The sequence below is a fragment of the Nomascus leucogenys genome, chromosome 6 (genome assembly GCF_006542625.1).
Source record: "Nomascus leucogenys isolate Asia chromosome 6, Asia_NLE_v1, whole genome shotgun sequence".
Taxonomy (NCBI): Eukaryota; Metazoa; Chordata; class Mammalia; order Primates; family Hylobatidae; genus Nomascus; species Nomascus leucogenys.
The window spans coordinates 93,720,333-93,741,178 of record NC_044386.1 but is presented as its reverse complement, the minus strand read 5'-3'; the positions used below and the strand labels follow the sequence as shown (position 1 = coordinate 93,741,178).

General features: G+C 47.8%; 1 protein-coding gene across 3 annotated transcripts in view; it reads left to right on the top strand.

Moving 5' to 3' along the window:
* The window catches only part of LOC100595981 (cholesterol side-chain cleavage enzyme, mitochondrial), a 30,523-nt gene that overhangs the window by 9,317 nt on the left and 360 nt on the right, over positions 1-20,846 (top strand). For 2 of the 3 annotated variants that reach the window (XM_030814747.1, XM_030814746.1), the window contains exons 2-8: positions 10,592-10,747; positions 13,387-13,586; positions 14,650-14,853; positions 15,506-15,666; positions 19,215-19,381; positions 19,653-19,731; positions 20,200-20,397. In XM_030814747.1, coding sequence (XP_030670607.1) covers positions 10,592-10,747; positions 13,387-13,586; positions 14,650-14,853; positions 15,506-15,666; positions 19,215-19,381; positions 19,653-19,731; positions 20,200-20,397 — 1,165 coding nt within the window. The remainder of the gene's footprint in view (positions 1-10,591; positions 10,748-13,386; positions 13,587-14,649; positions 14,854-15,505; positions 15,667-19,214; positions 19,382-19,652; positions 19,732-20,199; positions 20,398-20,846) is intronic. The other variant, XM_030814748.1, reaches the window with a different exon arrangement.

Here is a 20,846-nt window from a genome sequence, read left to right as displayed (position 1 = left end):
GTTTTAGTGGGGGAGTAGGTGGGAGTGACCGATGAGAAGGAGAAAAACTGGCTGTGAGGGACAGAAGTTGGAATGCTAGCAGCTTTTTAGCTACATTATCAGCATAAGCATTGCCCAGAGCAATGGGATCTGATGCCTTTTGATGGCCCTTGCAGTGAATGACTCCAGCTTCCTTTGGAAGTAAAGTGGCCTTGAGAACAGTTTTTATTAAAGAGGCATTAAGATGGAGGACCCTTGTGCAGTGAGGAGACCTCTTTCAGCCCATATAACAGCATGGTGGTGCAGGATATGGAAGGCATATTTAGAGTCAGTATAAATATTGACATGTAATTCATTTGCAAGAGTTAGGGCTCGAGTTAAGGCAATGAGTTCGGCTTGCTGAGAGGTAGTGGAGGGGGGCAGAATGTATATGCATCAGGTGTGAGGAAGAAAATAGATTTTGGAAGTTATGAGAACTGTAGAGAGTGAGTTGAGCACAGTTTGTGATTTTGAGGGCCTCTAAAAGTATTAAAGCAGCAACAGCTGCCGCACATAGACATGAGGGCTAAGCTAAAACAGTAAGGTCAAGTTGTTTGGACAGAAAGGCTGCCAGGCGCGGTCCCGGCTCTTGTGTAAGAATTCTGACCGCACAGCCCTGCACTTCGGCCGTGTGTAATGAAAAAGGGTTGGATGAGTTAGAGAGAGCTAGTGTGGGGGCAGCTTCTAGGGCTGTTTTTAAGGAATAGAAAGAGGAGTGGTGAAAGAATTTAGGATCTATGGGGTCAGCTAAGTTTGCATTTTTAAGTTTATATAATGGTTTAGTCAGGATGGTAAAACTAGGTATCCAAAGGTGGAGTATCTAACCATGCCTAGGAAGGAAAGGAGTTGTTGCTTTGTAGAAGGGGTTGGGGTTTGTGAGATTAGCTGGACGTGATCAGCAGGGAGAGCGTGTGTGTTTTCATGAAGAATTATGTTGAGATAGGTAATGGATGAGGAAGAAATTTGGGCTTCACTGAAGTAATGGGGCCTGTCTGTGAAGCCTTGCAGTAGTACAGCCCAGGTAATTTGCTGAGCCTGATGGGTGTCAGGGTCAGTCCAAGTGAAAGCAAAGAGAGGCTGGGATGAAGGGTGCAAAGGAATGGTAGAGAAAGCATGTTTGAGATCCAGAACAGAATAATGGGTTGTGGAGGGAGGTATGGAGGATAGGAGCATATATGGGTTTGGCACCATGGGGTGGATAGGCAAAACAATTTGGTTGATAAGGCACAGATCCTACACTAACCTGTAAGACCTCTCTGGTTTTTGAACAGGTAAAATGGGGGAATTGTAAGGAGAGATTATAGGCTTTAAAAGGCCATGCTATAACAGGCAAGTGATAACAGGCTTTAATCTTTTTAAAGCATGCTGTGGGATGGGATATTGGCATTGAACAGGGTAAGGATGATTAGGTTTTAATGGGATGGTAAGGGATGCATGATCAGTCACCAAGGAGGGAGTAGAGGTGTCCCATACGTGTGGATTAAGGTGGGGAGATACAAGGGGAGGATGTGAAGGAGGCTTTAAACTGGGGAAAAGGGTGGCAGTGAGGTGTGGCTGTAGCCCAGGAATAGTCAGGGAAGCAGACAATTTAGTTAAAATGTCTTGACTTAATAAGGGAACTGGGCAGGTGGGGATAACTAAAAAGGAGTGCATAAAAGAATATTGTCCAAGTTGGCACCAGAGTTGGGAAGTTTTAAGAGGTTTAGAAGCCTGGCTGTCAATACCCACAACAGTTATGGAGGCAAAGGAAACAGGCCCTTGAAAATAAGGTAATGTGGAGTTGGTAGCCTCCATATTAATTAAGAAGGGGATGGACTTACCCTCCACTGTAAGAGTTACCTAAAGCATCTGTGATGATCCAGGAAGCTTCCGAGGTGATTGGGCAGCATCAGTCTTCAGCAGCTAAGCCGAGAAGATCTGGGAAGGAGTCAGTCAGATAGCCTTGGGCCAGAGTTCCAGGGGCTCTGGGAGTGGCTGCTGGGTGAGTTGGACAGTCCAATTTCCAGTGGGGTCCTGCACAGATGGGACATGGCTTAGGAGGAATCCCAGGCTGCGGGCAATACTTGGCCCAGTGGCCAGATTTCCATCACTTGAAGCAAGATCCTGGGGGCAGGTGGTCCTGGAGGAATGCCTGGCTGCTGCATTTCAGGTGTTTTGAAGTTCTTGTATGCTGGAGATGTGGCTGGGTTTTGTCTCACAGCAGAGGCAAGTAATTGTAACTCAGAAATGTGTTGCTGTCTGGCTGCCTCCTCTCTATTATTGTACACCTTGAAGGCAAGGTTGATTAATTCCTGTTGCGAGGTTTGAGGGCCAGATTCTAATTTTTGAAGCTTTTTGCTAATGTCAGAGGCTGACTGGGTGATAAAATGCATATTGAGAATAAGACAGCCTTCTGACCCTTCAGGGTTTAGGGCTGTAAAGCATCTCAGGGTTGCTGCCAAATGAGTCACGAACTGGGCTGGGTTTTTATGTTTGAGGAAAAACAGCCTAAACACTAACTGATTTGGGAGAGGTTGGATAAAGAAAAAGGAACATTAACCTTGACTATGCCTTTAGCTCCAGCCACCTTTTTAAGAGGAAATTATTGGGCAGATGGGGGAGGGCTAGCTGCGGAACGAAACTGTAAGCTGGACTGGGTGTGGGGAGAGGAGATGATAGAAGGATTATAGGGTGGAGGAGCAGAAGCTGAGGAAGAATTGGAGCCTGATTCAGCCTGGCCAGGGAGTGACCTGAGGAGCAGTCTGGGGATAAGGGGAGAGGTCAGATGGGCCGGTAGAAAAGGAAGATTGGAAAGACTCAACAACACTTGGGGTTGGGACTGAAGGGACAGGTGGGAGGGAAAAGAAGATTTGGGACAAATTGCATTGGGAACAGAGACTAGGGAGGGACCAAAGAATGCCTGGATGTCAGGTACCTCAGACCATTTGCCCATTTTATGACAAGAATTATCTAGATCTTGTAGGATGGAGAAATCCAAAGTGCTGTTTTCTGGCTATTTGGAACCATTGTCAAGTTTGTATTGGGGTTAAGTGGCATTGCAGAAGAAAATAAGGTGTTTAGGTTTTAGGTCAGGTGTGAGTTGAAGAGGTTTTAAGTTCTTGAGAACACAGGCTAAGGGAGAAGAGAGAGGAATGGAGGGTGGAAGTTGCCCATAGTGAAGGAGGCAAGCCAGAGAAAAGAGAGGGTAGAGACATGGAGAGGTGTGGGGGGTGCCTGCCCCCCAGGAAAGTGGAGAGAAAAGGGAGGGTAGAGACACAGAGAGAAGGGGGGTGCTTGCCCCCCAAAATAATGGTGCCTGCCACTAAGGGTGAAGGATCAAGGCAGGTGTCCCCGTGGTGATCAAACACCTCTGAAATGTGGGTGAATAATCAAGCAGGCATCCCCGCAGTGATTAAACACCAAGGGAAGACTGTCTTCCTGAGTCTGTGACTGGTGCCGGAGTTTTGGGTTCACGGATAAAATGCGTCTCCTCTGTCTCTGCCAGAAAAGGAAAGGAACTGAAATTAAGAGAAGGGAGAGATTGAAAGATGGTGCCAAGATTGAAAGGAGAAAGAGGTTGAGAGATAGTCAGAGAGGTTGGAGAAGAGAGTAAAAAGAGGCCACTTACCGGATTTAAAATTGGTGAGATGTTCCTTGGGCTGGTTGTTCTGAGGACCCGAGGTCATAGGTGGATCTTTCTCATGGAGCAAAGAGCAGGAGGACAGGGGATTGATTTCCCAAGGGAGGTCCCCCAATCCGAGTCACGGCACCAAATTTCACACACGTCCGTGTGAAGAGACCACCAAACAGGCTTTGTGTGAGCAATAAAGCTTTTTAATCACCTGGGTGCAGGCAGGCTGAATCCGAAAAGAGTCAGCAAAGGGAGATAGGGGTGGGGCTGTTTTATAGGATTTGGGTATGTAATGGAAAATTACAGTCAAAGGGAGGGTTGTTTTTTGGCTGGCAGGGGTGGGGGTCACAAGGTGCTCAGTGGGGGAGCTTTTGAGCCAGGATGAGCCAGGAGAAGGAATTTCACAAGGTAATGTTATCAGTTAAGGCAGGAACAGGCCATTTTCACTTCTTTTGTGATTCTTCAGTTATTTCAGGCCATCTGGATGTATATGTGCAGGTCACAGGGGATATGATGGCTTAGCTTGGGCTCAGAGGCTTGACATTCTCTCCCTGAGTGGCCCCAGGGACCCTGCTTGACTGTATGCAAACAAACACATTGCAGTGAATTAAGAATATTCATAAATAGTTTACAAATTTTGGAGAAACTAGGCAGAGAGAGAAAAATATGACTAAAATTCTATTTGTGAGAGTATACTCAACACACTTAAAGTACTAGGAAGCCTAAAATACAAAAAGTTAGTTTAAGGATAAAAAAGTTAGTATGCTCCATTAATTCCTGCAGGCCTAACAAAGGTAGCTTAGGAATTCCAGAAAAATGGAATGAATGGTGACTTGCTAGAAATGCATAGGAACACAGAACTAAATGAAAACCTTCCACTAGGAACTAAGAAAAATCATGGTTTTTATATACATGCATACACAAGCAATGTCAGAGGAGAACAAACAGCAAACAAATGAAAACTAGAAGCAAAAACAAATAAGCAGGAAACCAACCCTAAATTTTCCTATTCAATTTACCCCAGAGGCTACAGTGTTACACAGGGCTCCCAAAAACCCACATAATGAATATTTTATTCCTGATACACAATTCAGTATCCTTAAGTTCACTAATATTATCATACATCCTGTGCAATTAACAAATTCACTTTAGGCATATGACCAATAAGTACTCCAGCACTATCCACGCAAAATAGTAAACACAGTATGAAGCAATACAAGCATGTATGTGGAATTTGGCTCCACACTGAATCCAGCTCCATGTTTAACTATATTAAAAAAAGAGTTGCCAAACTGCCGATGCATTTTTACAATACTTCTTGCTTTAATCAAGACTAAGAGCTTTAACTATAAAAATGTTAATTAGCCAAATATTTCCAATTCTTTATCAGGTTTTTTTTTTTATTTTTTATTTTTATTTTTTATTTTTTTTTGAGACGGAGTCTCGCTCTGTCACCCAGGCTGGAGTGCAGTGGCGCGATATCGGCTCACTGCAAGCTGCGCCTCCTGGGTTCATGCCATTCTCCTGCCTCAGCCTCTCCGAGTAGCTGGGACTACAGGCGCCTGCCACCACGCCCGGCTAATTTTTTTTTGTATTTTTAGTAGAGACGGGGTTTCACCATGGTCTCGATCTTGTGACCTCGTGATCCGCCCGCCTCGGCCTCCCAAAGTGCTGGGATTACAAGCATGAGCCACCGCACCCAGCCTCTTTATTAGGTTTTAAAGAATATTTTATTATTTAAACTTTTCCTCATCTTTCTCCCCTACTTAATGGTTCCTTACTACATTGTTTCATAAATAACCTTTTCAAAACTGTAATTTGAACTAACTTTTAGATAACTGCTGAATCAGACAAAATTATTCTTTTCTTTTCTTTTTTTACTAATAACTCTTTCAGGCACATTTTGTATACAGAATTACGTGTTAACTAGAAACCTTATCCTTAGTAATGTAAAATTTTAGTGAAACCCTAAAAAGCAAGAAATCCTGACATATCAGATATAGGCATTTATAGATAAGAACAATTCCACAATTTTAGAAACATGTTTCCCCATATCACAACACTTTCTTACTTGGAAATGACGCAGATATTAAATGAGTGCCAAAAATAACTTTAAGATTTTAATTTACACAAAAAGTTTACCTAAAGCATTTGTCCCATTCGCTGTACTCAATTTTTACTTTTAACAAGTTAAAATTACTTTTAACTAATTAACATATGTAAAATAAACATTGGTTTGGTCCTGAAAGGTGGGACAACTCAAGGCAAGGAGTGGGCTTGGAGGCTTTCAGATCACAGGTGGGAGACAAATGTTTGCATTCTTTTGAGTTTCTGATTAGCCTTTCCAAAGGAACCAATCAGATATGCATTTATCTCAGTGAGACTTTGAATAGAAGGGGAGGCAGGCTTGCCCCAAGCAGCTCCCAGGTTGAATTCACTGACATTTAAAAATATCTAGTGGTGGCTCACGCCTGTAATCCCAGCACTTTGGGAGTCTGAGGCAGGCAGATCATGAGGTCAAGGGTTCGAGACCAGCCTGGCCAATATGGTGAACCCTCATCTCTATTAAAAAATTTAAAAATTAGCTGGGCGTGGTGGCGCGTGCCTGTGGTCCCAGCTACTCAGGAGGCTGAGGCAGGAGAATTGCTTGAACCCAGGAGGCAGAGGTTGCAGTGAGCTGAGATCGCACCACTGCACTCCAGCCTGGGTGACAGAGTGAGACTTCGTCTCAAAAACAAACAAACAAACAAACAAAAAATAGCAAAGACAAACATAAAATTCAGACAAAATGTATACTGCTAATACTGAAGGCATTTCTATTTTTATTCCACTAATAATTTTAAAGCTAGCTTGTTTAGTAAAGTTATACTTTAAGTCACGTGAACTTGAAAATTGCTTAGACTTATTTACTTAATTTATGAGTGCTGTTTTACTTATAAGGCAATTTGGTAGACACAACATATAACAGTAAGTGTACATCCAAATAAACACATCTAGACATGTATACACACACATAAACAAAAATTCAATAGCTTGGAACCTTAGCCATGAGATAGCAATACAAGCTTGCCAGTTTTTGCCCCAATAGATAATCCAATGAAGGCTGTGAACCAAAATTTTGGCTAAAGCAGTCTCCACGACGGTTTGATTTTTAAAAGCCAAACCTCCCAAGACTTCAAAGAAGGGTGTCACATGTTAACCAGGCCCCCTGCTTAGAGCTGCAGCACAAAAGCCTGGATACATGCAACTCTATTCCACTTTCCAATTCAGCAGTCAACTTCAGATTCCAAACAATGCTGGGGCCAAACAACATTGCAACTGCGGAGAGAAAATTCTAAGGAGGGCTAGACCTCAGAACCTCTGCCAAGAGCATCCTCTTTGGAGTGGCTGGGGTCCGCAGGACCCACAGAGCATCCTCCTGTGGGGTCCAGTCTTAGGGTCCCATCCGTCTCTGGCTTTAGGTGGGCATCGCATGCAGGTTTTCCCCTCCGGAGCATACTATGAGCTTTATAAGAGTAGCAATGAACTGTAATGTGAACTGGATGCCGTGCGGGCTTTTTTGTCCTTAGCTAGTTGAGTACTATAAGGGAAGAATTTAGCATAAGGAAAGAAGGTTTCAGCCCCCAGAAACACGTACGAGTTTGCTCTGAGCAGCACCGCATGTAGGGATCAGGAACCACAGGCAAAAAAGATTTTTAAAAAAAGTCCTTCCCGCTTTGGGGCAGGGCAATTATTCCCTTTCATTCCTAGACCTTCAGGCAGTACTGGGGAGTGACCCCAGCCTCAATTTCCAAGGAGCTACTAGGAAACAGCCGCTGAAAGACTGAAATAGAGACGAAAAAAAGAAGAAAAACATAAAAAAGATCCAGGTTCCTTAAGCGAACCGGGCGGTGGCAGTCAGGCTGCTTCTCCACATGGAAACCGCTTAGTTTCACTGGCCACTGCCAGAAACCTGCAGTTGTCTCCGTGTTTAGGTGGGGCCCAGCAAGGGTCCCAAGTTGGAACAGAAAAGAGAAAGGGAGAGCCCCTGTATGGAGCAGAAAGGAAAGGGAGAAAAACGAATCCCAAACTTTGTGCTTACCTCTTCCTCCTGGCTGGCTGGCCAAAATATGTTACCGGTGGAGGGTGTCCAGGTTCTTGGCGTCTTGAACAAAGAATTCGACAAAACACACAAACAAAGCAAGGAAGGGATGAAGGGATTTATTGAACATGGAAATGCACACCACGGTGTGGGAGGGGCCTGAGTGTAGGAGCTCAAGGGCCCCATTAACAGAATTTTTGGGAGTTTAAATACCCCTTAGAGCATTCCATTGGTTAATTCGATATTCCTTGTGTAAATGGAGAGGATGAAGTAAAGTTACAAAGTCATTTACAGCATACGCCCTATGGAGAGGATATTTCCTGTCACAGCTCAAGTGTGAATTGGCCTTATGTTCCCTGCCTCCAGACCCTAATTACCTTTCTGTTTTCTGAGTCACTTCCATCTGAATCTGGCAACATATCCCTGTAGTTGGTGTTATTATTTCACCACTTTACAGATGGGGAAACTGAGGCCCAATGAGAAGAAGGGTCTTGTCAATGTCATACAACTCATGAGAGCAAAGCTAGGGCGGTAAGTGGAATTGTCTGACTTCCAGCTCTGTCATTATACTTGAACTTATAGCTAATAAACAGTAAACTTGTGAATAAATGTGAGGAATTTAAAATACAACTTTTGTGGGTTTTTTTTCCTAACACAAAGGCTGTTCTTGTTTTATATAGAGCAATTTAGAAAACACAGAGAAACACAAATGAAAAATTGAAGTCAGATACAATCAATTCCAATTGATTTAACATTTAAGTACCATGAAGTATGTGAATATACTATATATGCTGCTTATGTTGTCTCACAACAATATATCAAGGACTTCTTTCCTTTTTTCTCTCTCTAATGTAAAATTATTTTATATTTTAAGAGAAAGTGCTGTTCAGTGGTCCTCAGACTTTTCTGGGGAAAGATCCCATTTCGTTTATTATATATATCTTCTTCCTTTTTCTTGATCTATCTTATTAATATATATTTTTTTGAAACAGGGTCTTGCTGTGTCTCCCAGGGTGGAGTGCAGTCGTGCCATCATAGCTCACTGTAGCCTTGAATATCTGGGCTCAAGTGATCCTCCCTCTCCCTCCTCAGCCTCCCAAAGTACTGGGATTACAGGTGTGAGCCACTGTGCTCGGCCTCTAATATAATTTTAAAAGGCAGCATAGCAGTCCACAGTATGGATTTTTTTTTTCGCCGGTTCTTTAAAGTGAACATACAACCTACTCTTGACTTTTTTGCTGTTAGACATGAGGCTGCAATGGACATCCTCATCCATCAAGCATCGTTGCTGATGTCAGATCATTGCCTTGGTCTAGATTCCCAGAAGTGGAATTGATCATGATAATCGCAGTTCAAGGGCTTGGCTGAACTGGGTTAGGGGTATGGAGCTAGTTAGTGCAAAGACACGTGGTAGCTGGAAAAACACTGAGGGGATTTTCTGGGCGGCCACAGAACAGGTGAAGGCCTGAAACTCGTCAAGGTAGGCCCAGGCTTTCTGGCTTAGTGGTTAAAGCAGCACTATGAGAGGAGAGAGAGAGAACACGCACACATGTGAGCGCACTTGGCTTGTATCTCTATGTTTTTATGATATTTTGCCTAAAAGTATGTCTTAAATTAATTTTCTTAGACAAAAGGCAGAGGCAAGCAAGAAGCGGAATTTTCTGTTGTTTTTTAGTAGTTGTATTTTTATTTCTTATTTTTTGCTTAAACAACAGAATTAATTTTCTGGCAGTTCTGGAAACTAGAAGTCAGAGATCAAGGTTTTGGCTGAGTTGCTTGCTTTCTTGAGGCCTCTCTTCTTGGAGTTAGAGGCTATCTTCTCCCCGTGTGTTGACATGGTCTTGCCTCTGTGTGTATCTGTGTCCTCATCTCTTCATGTAAGAACACCAGTCATATATAACAGTAGTATTTGGCTAGGCACGGTGACTCACACCTGCCATCCCAGCATTTTGGGAGGCTGAGGTGGGAGGATCTCTTGAGCCCAGGAGTTTGAGACCAGCCTGGGCAACATGGCAAAACCTCATCTCTACAAAAAACACAAAAATTAGCAAGGCATGGTGGTGACTGTAGTCCCAGGTACTTGGACGGGCTGAGGTGAGAGGATCGCTTGAGCCTGGGAGGTCAGGGCTGCAGTGAGCCGTGATCACACCACTGCACTCCAGCCTGGGTAACAGAGACCCTGTCTCAAAACAACAATAACAACAAAAACCCAGTTGTATTTAATAGAGACTGTCTGCAAAGTGATTTGCAAGCCCATCTCCCCTGCCTGTATACTGGGGCTTGATGTTTTACTGAAGTTTTATTTTAATAGAGACAAAGTGTGTTGTTGGGTGGCCTCTGACTCTTAGGGGCAGGGTAGCCACTCCCAGAATTTCAGTTGTAGAGTCTGATGGGGATTTGGCCTGGAATATGGCCTACCCTGCAAGCTATGAGTCACTCTAGCAGTGACATGAAAGTGTGCCATAGTTCTGAGCTCTGTGGACGGGTGAGAAGCTGGGGCTGCTTTGGTTGTGGACACAGGAAGAATGTGCGAGAAGCGGAGGACTTGCTGGTCCATGGAAGGCACTGGGGTGGCTTTGGGCTGGCCCTGGAGATGTGCTGTGGGACAGCAGCAACAGTGATCATAAAGCTGTCACTTGTAGAATGTTTAACAAAAGTCACATCCATATACTTCCTGTCATCTTGTCCTTCAGCAATGCTGTGAGACAGGTACTATATTTGTCTCCATTTTACAGAAGAGGAAACTGAGACTCAGAGGGGTTAAGGGCCTTGACTCAGGTCCCACAGTCAGCAAGTTGTGGAACTGTGAGGCAGCTGTGCTGAGCCTGTATCCGTAGCTCTCCTCGGATCCTTCCATCAGCCCTTCTCCCCCACCCCCCCAGGGAGAAGCTCGGCAACGTGGAGTCGGTTTATGTCATCGACCCTGAAGATGTGGCTCTTCTCTTTAAGTCCGAGGGCCCCAACCCAGAACGGTTCCTCATCCCGCCCTGGGTCGCCTATCACCAGTATTACCAGAGACCCGTAGGAGTCCTGTTGAAGTGAGTCCTGGGCCATCTCCCAGGGACTGGAGGGAGGTGGTGGGGAGCTGTGGAGAGGGCAGAGGCTGGGGGTGAGGGGCTGAGGCCAGGTTTGCCCTGTGCCTCCTAGCAGGGCCTCTAGGTGAATCCCCATCATTTTCCTGCCTCTCTAAAACAAATGATGGTGATGATGATGATGATGATGGTGATGATGAATTGCTCTGTCAGCCTTCAGGGAAATGGTCATGCTGAAGATCCTAATGAATAATTAAAGATCTGGCAAGGTTCTTACTGATTGGTTTGCTCACTGAGTCCCACCTTACTGAACATCCTTGATGAATCAGGACTTGTGCCAGGAACTGGAGATACAGTGACAAATAGAGCAGGGAACTGCCACCGTGAGTCCCATACAGGCTAAAGGGGCAGTGAGACATTTGTCCTACATGGGGACAGATCAGTGTATTTAAGTGTAGTGGATACCATTTTCTACCAAATTGTTCATAAATTTTTTTTTAGTTTGAAATGGGGTCTCATTGTGTCACCCAGGCTGGAGTGCAGTGGTTTGATCATGGCTCACAGCAGCCTCTGCCTCCCTGGCACAGGTGATCCTCCCACCTCAGCCTCCCAAGTCGCTGGGATTACAGGTGCGTGTCACCACACCCAGCCAATTTTTACATTTTTAGTATAGATGAGATTTTGCCATGTTGCCCAGGCTGGTCTCAAACTCCTGGGCTCAAGCAATCTTCCTGCTTCAGCCTCTCAAAGTGCTAGGATTATAGGCATGATCCTAGCACACCCACCCCATCAAAAATGTAAAATGCGGGGCAGGGTGCAGTGGTTCATGCCTGTAATCCCAGCACTTTGGGAGGCCAAGGCGGACAGATTGCTTGAGCTCAGGAGTTCAAGACCACCCTGGGCAACACAGTGAGACTCCGTCTCTACAAAAAATAAAAAATAAAAAATTAGCCGATGTGGTGGCACATACCTGTGTTCCCAGCTACTTGGGAGGCTGAGGCCAGAGAACTACTTGAGCCCAGGAAGCAGAGGTTGCTGTGAGGAGAGATCACACTACTGCACTCCAGGCTGGGTGACAGAGCCGGATCCTGTCTCAAACAAAAAAAAAAAAAAAAAGAAAAGGTAAAATGTAACCATATCAAGTGTGGGTGAGGCTACAGAGCAATGGGGCTCTCATCTGTTGCTGGTGGGAGTATAAACTGGAGCCACTATTTTGGAAAATGGTTGGACATTTTCTCCTGAAATGGAATATTTGCATACCTGTGACATAGCAGTTTGATTTCAGAGATATACTCCAAAAAGTACCCCTGCTTTGGGGGATGTGTAGTAGAATGTTTGCAGTGGTACCATTCATGATATTAAAAACCAGAAAGCTACTGAAATGCCCAATAGGATTATAAGTGAGTGAATTGTGGTACACACCAGTCAAAATGAAGGGTCTCAGTCTCCCACAGCAATACAGATGATACTTAGAACGGTACAACTAAGTGAAAAAAGCAAATCTGACAAAGCATGACAGCTTTTCTTTTTTTTTTTTTTTGAGGTGGAGTCTTGCTCTGTCAATCAGCCTGGAGTGCAATGGTGCAATCTTGGCTCACTCCAACCTCTGCCTCCCTGGTTCAAGTGATTCTCTTGCCTCAGGCTCCCAAGTAGCTGGAATTATAGATGCTCGCCACCATGCCCAGCTAATTTTTGTATTTTCAGTAGAGATGGGGTTTCACCATGTTGGCCAGGCTGGTCTTGAACTCCTGACCTCAGGTGATCCACCTGCCTTGGCCTCCCAAAGTGCTGGGATTACAGGCTTGAGCCACCGTGCCCGACCGACAGCTTTTTAAAAGAAGTTAAACACGAGCATATATTTTGTAATAGTACCTTTTGGGAATAAATGGAGATTAGATAAAATTAGACACAAACGAGAGCAAGGGATTCTGGTGGGTGGTCTCCTTAGAAGGGAACAAAGGATGTGGAAGGACCAGGAGGGCAAGTGTAAGTTACTGTCAAGTTCCTAGTTTCTATGGTGGGTGGTAAGTTTATGATAACATTCTTATCAACAAAAACACCCCCAAGTCACGAAGAGGACTTTGTATGGATTGATGAATTTCAAGGGTGTGCATGAATTAAGGTTTATTATGACCAACCCAGTTCTGGGCACCTGAGGTCCCCCGACAGAAGTGAGTAATGGGAGGGTTGGGGGTGCAGAGGAGGAGAGGCTGGTCAATTTTGTTTATGCAAGAGTCAGAAAATGTTATATAGAGGGGCCCTGGAGTGTCAAAGGTGAGCATCAGCCAAGAGGAAGTGGGGGTGGCATGGAAGGCATGCCTGCAGCTGAGGCAAAGACTGGAGAAACTGAAAGTTACGCAAAGGGTTCTAAGAATATCAGTTCCTGGTCCTCAGCAGTGGGAGTGGAGGGGAGTTGGAGTTTTGTTCCCCTTCACTCTTTTTCCTTTCTCTTCTCCCAGCCAGGCAGAGCAGGGAGGAGGTGAGAGGCAGAGGGTGCTGGGAGAGGTGAGGGCAGGGGCCCTGGTGGGAGTGCTGGATGCTGTGAGCTGTGACTCAGCTTCCTGGGAAAACTGAGTCAGCTCCCTCTGTGTTCACCAGGCCTGGGGTCTGTGACCATGAGGGCTTGTGGGCCCATGTTTTCTCAGGAAGTCGGCAGCCTGGAAGAAAGACCGGGTGGCCCTGAACCAGGAGGTGATGGCTCCAGAGACCACCAAGAACTTTTTGCCCCTGTTGGATGCAGTGTCTCGGGACTTCGTCAGTGTCCTGCACAGGCGCATCAAGAAGGCGGGCTCTGGAAATTATTCAGGGGACATCAGTGATGACCTGTTTCGCTTTGCCTTTGAGTGTAAGGGGCTTGCACCTGGCTGGCAGTGGGCATGGGGGTGGGAGGACTCAGTGTTCACTCTCTTACCTTGAGGTTCAGTACAGACCCTGCAGAGGCATTGAGACTGGCTTCTGGGATGAGCCGCTGATCATATCCTCCACTGCCTGCTACTCAGAGGCAATGTAAGACCACCCTGGGCAACAGAGTGAGACCCCTTGCTCTGGGGTTCTCTCATCTGGCATTCTCTCTCATCTGGCATTTGTGCTGTAGGAGCAAGGGTCCCCAAAGTACAGGTCCCCTATTGCCACCATCCTCCAAAGCCAGAGCTTGGCTTGGACCTTCATTCTGCAAGTCTCCACCTCCTGGGCCATAGACCTTTGGAGTCTGGTAGGGTAGAGGAGAGTTCAACGGTTAATCTGAGGTAGGCATTGAAGAATCTGTAGGAGTTATCTAGATGGGGTAAGGAAGTCAGGCAGTATAGGTAGAGGGAACCGCACATACAAAGGCCCTGTGGCTTGATGAAGATTGTGTGGTCAGAGCAAGAGATTTGGGGTGCCCAGAGCTTTGTATGAAATCAGTATTCAAATTACTCACCCGGTAGGTGGGGAAAACTTGAGGCTGTTGTAACTTCTTAGGTCCAGCAAGACTAGGTCCTGGATGGTTAATTATCCAGGGATTTATGACCTTCAGTCTCCTTTCTGACCTGTTTCAGGAAGTATTTAGCCAGTTCAGCCAATTACAGATGAGGACTCTCTCTTGGTGGAAGTGTGGGCAGAGCAGTTGCATCCTGGGCTAGGCCCTCTCTCAGCTCTGCTGGAGACCCTGCTTCCCACCCTGCTTCCCACCTTTCAGGTCCTCCACATGCCCCTCTGTAGGACGTGTGTGATTGCCAGAGGTCAGCTTTCTCAGCCTTGCATCTTAGCCCTTTGGGACTCAGGCCTCAATTTATTTACTGAAGGAGGCTGAGGGTAGGGGCAAGAGATCCTTTGTGCTGAGGGAGGTGAGGGTGGAGGTATCCCTGGGAGTTGTGGCTCTCAGATGGCCCCGTTAGAAATGGCTCCTCAGCCTCTGCCTCTGCCTGCAGCCATCACTAACGTCATTTTTGGGGAGCGCCAGGGGATGCTGGAGGAAGTAGTGAACCCCGAGGCCCAGCGATTCATTGATGCCATCTACCAGATGTTTCACACCAGCGTCCCCATGCTCAACCTTCCCCCAGACCTGTTCCGTCTGTTCAGGACCAAGACCTGGAAGGACCATGTGGCTGCATGGGACGTGATTTTCAGTAAAGGTGAGGGCTTCTCTGGCTGTGCTCTCCTCCTCGGAGCCCCAGGCCTCAGCCAGCTCCTTTGTCCCACGCTATGTCAATGGGCACTGACTTGACCTGTAGGAAACCCACACTGTGGTGGGCAGGCATGGGTGTCAGGAAGGCCCTGGAACCCCTGGAAATGGCGGATGGAAGGCTGGCTGTTGGGGATTATTAGATTTTTCTGGAAAAAGAGGAACAAAGACATCTGTGATCTTCTTCAAAGGAGCTCATGTTTCCCCAGAGGGCAAAGGGCCAGTGTCTGAGCCACGGCTGTGCTGGATGAGAGGGACTTGGGTGGGAGAGATGGGGAAGGTTGGGTGGAGAAGGCTGGTCAGGGTATGGCAGAGTCAACTCCCACCTCTGCCCCTTATACCTACGTGACCTTGGGCAAGTGACTATCTCTCTGCACCTCTGTTATCTGTAAAATGGGGATGATGTCACATACCCCAAGAATTCAACGAAAAAACAGATATGAAGGGCTTAGTACAGAGTAAGTGCTCAGTAAAACGGCAGCCTAAGAAGCACAGGGCTCCAGAATCCCCAGGCCCTTGGTGCCACCTTTCACCACAGACTACCCTCCTTCCCACCCACCTTCAGGGAACCTCACTCTTTTTTCTTTCCTCCTTCCCCACAGCTGACATATACACCCAGAACTTCTACTGGGAATTGAGACAGAAAGGAAGTGTTCACCACGATTACCGTGGCATCCTCTACAGACTCCTGGGAGACAGCAAGATGTCCTTCGAGGACATCAAGGCCAACGTCACGGAGATGCTGGCAGGAGGGGTGGACACGGTGAGGTGGCTGTAGGGGCGGCAGCTTGTTCCCCACTGTGCCCATGTGCCCCTTCCCCGCCAGGCGCCTCGTTGTCTGAAACCCTGTTGTTCAAGGCGTTCCTGCTCATGTAGGATATGTCTTCCTCCTTGCCTCCATTTCCAAAGCACTAATCTCCTAGGATGGTGAGGTCAAAGTCAAGTCACCCTGGGCATGATTTGAGGCTGATCAGCCATTTTTCTTTGCCTGTGAAAGAGGAGTGGCTGGGCATGGTGGTGAGGTCCAGGTTCCACGTGGAGTCTCCACAGGAGGAGGTCCCCTCTGGAGGCTTGCTCTGTCACAGCCCTGCTAATGGAGGACAATGCCCCCAGCTCCTGGTGGAGAACACACTCACTCAAATCCAGGGAAGCAGGCAGGAGCCCGGAAACATTGGGAGGCCAAGGCATTTGCTGTGGGCTCTGCTGTCCAGGGTCTTTTTGTTGTCCTTCCTCCTCCCCTTTCCAGCCCTTAGTACCCTACAGTGCCCCCAATGCCTAGAGGCATCCCCTGTGCTCTTTCCATAGCAGCATGGCACCCTAGAAACTTCTTTCTTTGGCCATTAAGAATGATCAGTCCTGGCCGGGCGCAGTGGCTCACGCCTGTAATCCCAGCACTTTGGGAAATGAAGGTGGGCAGATCATGAGGTCAGAAGTTCGAGACCAGCCTGGCCAACATAGTGAAACCCCATCTCTACTAAAAATACAAAAAACTAGCTGGGCCTAGTGGTGGGCACCTGCAATCCCAGCTACTCAGGAGGCTGAGGCAGGAGAATCGCTTGAGCCCGTGAGGCAGAGATTGTGGTGAGCCGAGATCGAATCACTGCACTCCAGCCCAGGCGATAGTGCGAGACTCCATCTCAAAAAGAATACAGTAGACCTCAAATGTCCTCACATGGCTCAGAGGGGAGGGGTGTGGTTTGCTAGGGCTGCCGTAACAAAATCCCATTGACTGGGCGATTTATTTATTTATTTATTTATTTATTTATTTATTTATATTTTTGAGATGGAGTCTCGCTCTGTCGCCCAGGCTGGAGTGCAGTGGTGCAATCTCGGCTCACTGCAAGCTCCGCCTCCCGGGTTCACGCCATTCTCCTGCCTCAGCCTCTCCGAGTAGCTGGGACTACAGGCGCCCACCACCACGCCTGGCTAATTTTTTGTATTCTTTAGTAGAGACGGGGTTTCACCATGGTCTCGATCTCCTGACCTCGTGATCCGCCCGCCTCGGCCTCCCAAAGTGCTGGGATTACAAGCGTGAGCCACCGCGCCCAGCCGACGACTGGGCGATTTAAACAACAGACATTTATTTTCTCACAGTTCCGGAGGCTGGAAGTTCAAGGTCAAGGTGTTGGCAGGGTTGGTGCATTCTAAGGCCTCTTTCCTTGGCTTGTAGATGGCCATCTTCTCCCTCTGTCTCACATGGGCTTCCCTCTGTGTCTGTGTCAGAATTGTCTCTCCTCATGAGGACACTAATCAGAACTGGATTAGCATCCTCCTCAAGGACTTCATTTTACTTTAAAATCTTTAAAGGTTCTGTCTCCAAATATAGTCACATTCTGAGGTTCTGAGGGTTAGGACCTCACCAGATGAATTTTGGGAGGGGGTTTACAGCTCAGCCTGTAACAGGGAGGCAGCAATGTGAACGGAGGAATAGCACACTGCAGTGGCAGAGGCAAGCACCCGCCACTGACAAAACTGAGAGGCGGGGAGTGGCTAATGTGGCCGTGAAGGACACGGAGAAGGCTCCACAGAGGAGCTAAAATTCAACGTGCGTGTCTTGCAGGCTCTTGCCAGGAGGAGAGAGAAGGAATAGCATTTCAGGACTAGGGAGAAGCACATGTCAAGCCCCCTGGGTGAATCACTTTCGTTCCCAGGTATTATATCTGTGTTACACTCTGATGAAGGAGTTTCCATCCCTGAGACAGGCTGCAGATGGAGCCTTTGAGCATACCTTAAATATAGTTCATTGTCTATTACGTAGAAGAGATCTTCAAAAATCACTCACCAGCACCAAAGAAACGATTACCGTGAGGTAACATTTATTAAGCACATACTATATGGCAGGCAGGGTCCTAAGCTGTTTATGTATGTTACCTCGTTTAATACTCACAAACAACACTCTAAGGTATGTTACCATCATCCCCCCTTTTTCAGATGAGGAAACTAGAGCACAGAGAGGTTAAATAACTTGGTCAAGGTCACACAGCTAGTAACACAGTTAACCACCTTATTAAATCCCAAGTACATCTCTATGGCAGGCCTTGGCAGTACTGAGATGAATACACATATTTGATTAGAGTCTTGCAGAGGGAGCACATCCTTGCTTCTTAGGTGGGGAAGGGAATTCCATGAAGAGGACCTAGCATGGGGAAGACTTCTGGGCTTCAGGGGCTGTGTGCCATGCCATGTAGCTGGAGCATTAGGTGTGTGTTGGAGAGAGGTGGGGAGTGGGGGATTGGGGAGCAGCAGGCAGGTGTTGAGGGGCCCTGTGGCTCAGGCCTGAGCCTCTGTATTTCATCTGGAGGCTCTGGGGAGCCAGGCAAGGATTTTAAGCTGAGAAGGAGCTGTGTGTTGTTTCAGTTTCCTCATCTGAAAAAGGGGGATGATGGTAACATACCTTAGAGGGTTGTTTGTGAGTATTAAATGAGGTAACATATGTAAACAGCTTAGGACACTGCCTGCCATATAATATGTGCTTAATAAATGTTACCTCACAGCTTGTCGTTGCTGCCCCTGCCAGGAGGAGGGAGGAGGGTGTCTAAGTCTGTTGGACAAAAATATGATCCTTGGTAAGATAATGTGTCAACAACCCATGTCCTAGTCCCCAGGAGGGAGGGCTGCTCCAGGCTGGAGTCCCAAACTGGCCTGGTTTGTCATCATTGAGGAATCTGGGACTGTGGGGTTTGATGAGGGTCACTCAGATCTCTGGCGAAGGGCTAGTGGTCACAGCCTCTGGCTTATGTTGAGATTAGCTGATTAATTTCAACACACACCACACACTAATTGCAACACTAATAGGAAACATCCGGCTGGTCTGGTTTCAGCCTCTTTGAGCCTTACTTGAAGCCATGCTGCTATAGGTGAAGGCTAAGGTTTTAGGAAGTTCTACTGGAAAGAGGGGTGGTTGTTTAACAAGGCATTTCAAAAGGAATGGCAGTCATTCTGGAGTGCAATCAGTATAGAAGGATTTGGCCTCTAAGAGCCTCTGGAATTATTTGGAAGAAGGCATTGGCTGTGTAGCTGACACTCTACTCGCTGGGGACATGGGTGGGTTTTTGGTGACATGAGGGATGAGGGCAGGGACAAGAGCTGCCTTGAATGTTTCTGCCTGGCCAGCAAGAAAGGCTTCTTGGACATTTGCCTTTTAGACAATGGAATGTGTTTTGCTTTAGCAGAGGATGGTCTTGGAGACTCGGATGGGGGTGGGGGAGAAAGAGGTTCTTGGAAATGAAAATTTAGCATGGGGTTAAGGACCTCAAGGGGCCCTGGAGTGACAGGCCCTCCTGGTCTTCTGTATACCCTACTCCCCACCAGACGTCCATGACCCTGCAGTGGCACTTGTACGAGATGGCACGCAACCTGAAGGTGCAGGATATGCTGCGGGCAGAGGTCTTGGCTGCGCGGCGCCAGGCCCAGGGAGACATGGCTACGATGCTGCAGCTGGTCCCCCTCCTCAAAGCCAGCATCAAGGAGACACTAAGGCAAGCCCACATCCACCCATGCCGCTCCCAACTCCAATCCCTGGGCAGGGCCAGGGAAGTGCCCGGGGAAAGGGTTATGAGGATGGGCTGGTGGAGGAGGTTGGAAGCAGGAAGTGAAAAGTCTGGAGGAGAAAGAAATAGAGCCAGGGCCCTACCCCCCGGTCCCCCCAGGCTGCTGCAGCTGGGGATGAGATGCCACACAGGGTGTGGGGCTCCGGGGGCTGTGTCCAGCCTTTGGGGCCATCAGCTTCTGAGTGCCCTCCTCCTGCAGACTTCACCCCATCTCCGTGACCCTGCAGAGATATCTTGTAAATGACTTGGTTCTTCGAGATTACATGATTCCTGCCAAGGTAGGTGCAGCCAGCAGGCTGTAGGCTCTGCCAGTCAGAGAGGGCTGGGGCAGGCTGGAATTGCAGACAGAGGGTGGCGCTGGGGCCCTGGTGGGGCCCTTGATGGCAGCAGTCCAAGTCTGAGTGAAGGGCAGAGGTGGTGGGCATGGTGGGCGGTGACCTCTAGGATGTTATTGGAACCCAGGGTTAGGAGGGAGACTTCATGATTTGCCTGGGTCTGAGGAAAGGGTGGGACAATCTTCCTGGCCTTGGGTCTTCAGCCATCCCCATTTGGTGGGTAAGGATCACGGAGGGGCGGGGCCTTGTTCAAGGCTGCACAGTGGGCAGAATGTCCTGCCCTGGAGAGCCGGGCAGCCATGCTGGGGAGTGGGAGTGGTGGTGAGAGGGCACGGGACTGGGGAAGGGGGTTTTGTGCTCAGGGCTGTGGGGACGTGGGGCTTACTCAGGCCTCTGATCACCTTGGCCCAGACACTGGTGCAGGTGGCCATCTATGCTCTGGGCCGAGAGCCCACCTTCTTCTTCGACCCGGAAAATTTTGACCCAACCCGATGGCTGAGCAAAGACAAGAATGTCACCTACTTCCGGAACTTGGGCTTTGGCTGGGGTGTGCGGCAGTGTCTGGGACGGCGGATCGCTGAGCTAGAGATGACCATCTTCCTCATCAATGTGAGTCAAGCTGGGGACATCTAGGCACCCTGGGCTGGCCCTGGCCCTAATGAAGGCACCAACCTTCCTCCTCCTATCTCTGTCCAGAGCCCAAGGATGTCAGTGCTGGGGCACATCTACCTCCAGTTACTTGCTCTCGCTCTCTCCCACAATTCCCTGCTGCCCCCTCTTTCAGGCTCAACCACTCATCACCCACTGATGCCCCTGGCCATCCATTCCCATGGTGGTGATGGGATGGGATAGGACTGAGGTTTGTAGATAAGTTAAGGTCTAGGCCTAAATCAAGGGAATGCAGCACTAAGGGTGCATTATCAGGCACTGTGCAGGGTTACACCAGGAGCTGGTGGTGAACTCCTTGGAACTCCTCAAATCACACTCCACAGGCACTGCCTATGGGTGAATGGGCCTGGCTAGGGAGACAGATCCTCCCCTGCCCTCCCCTAAACCTA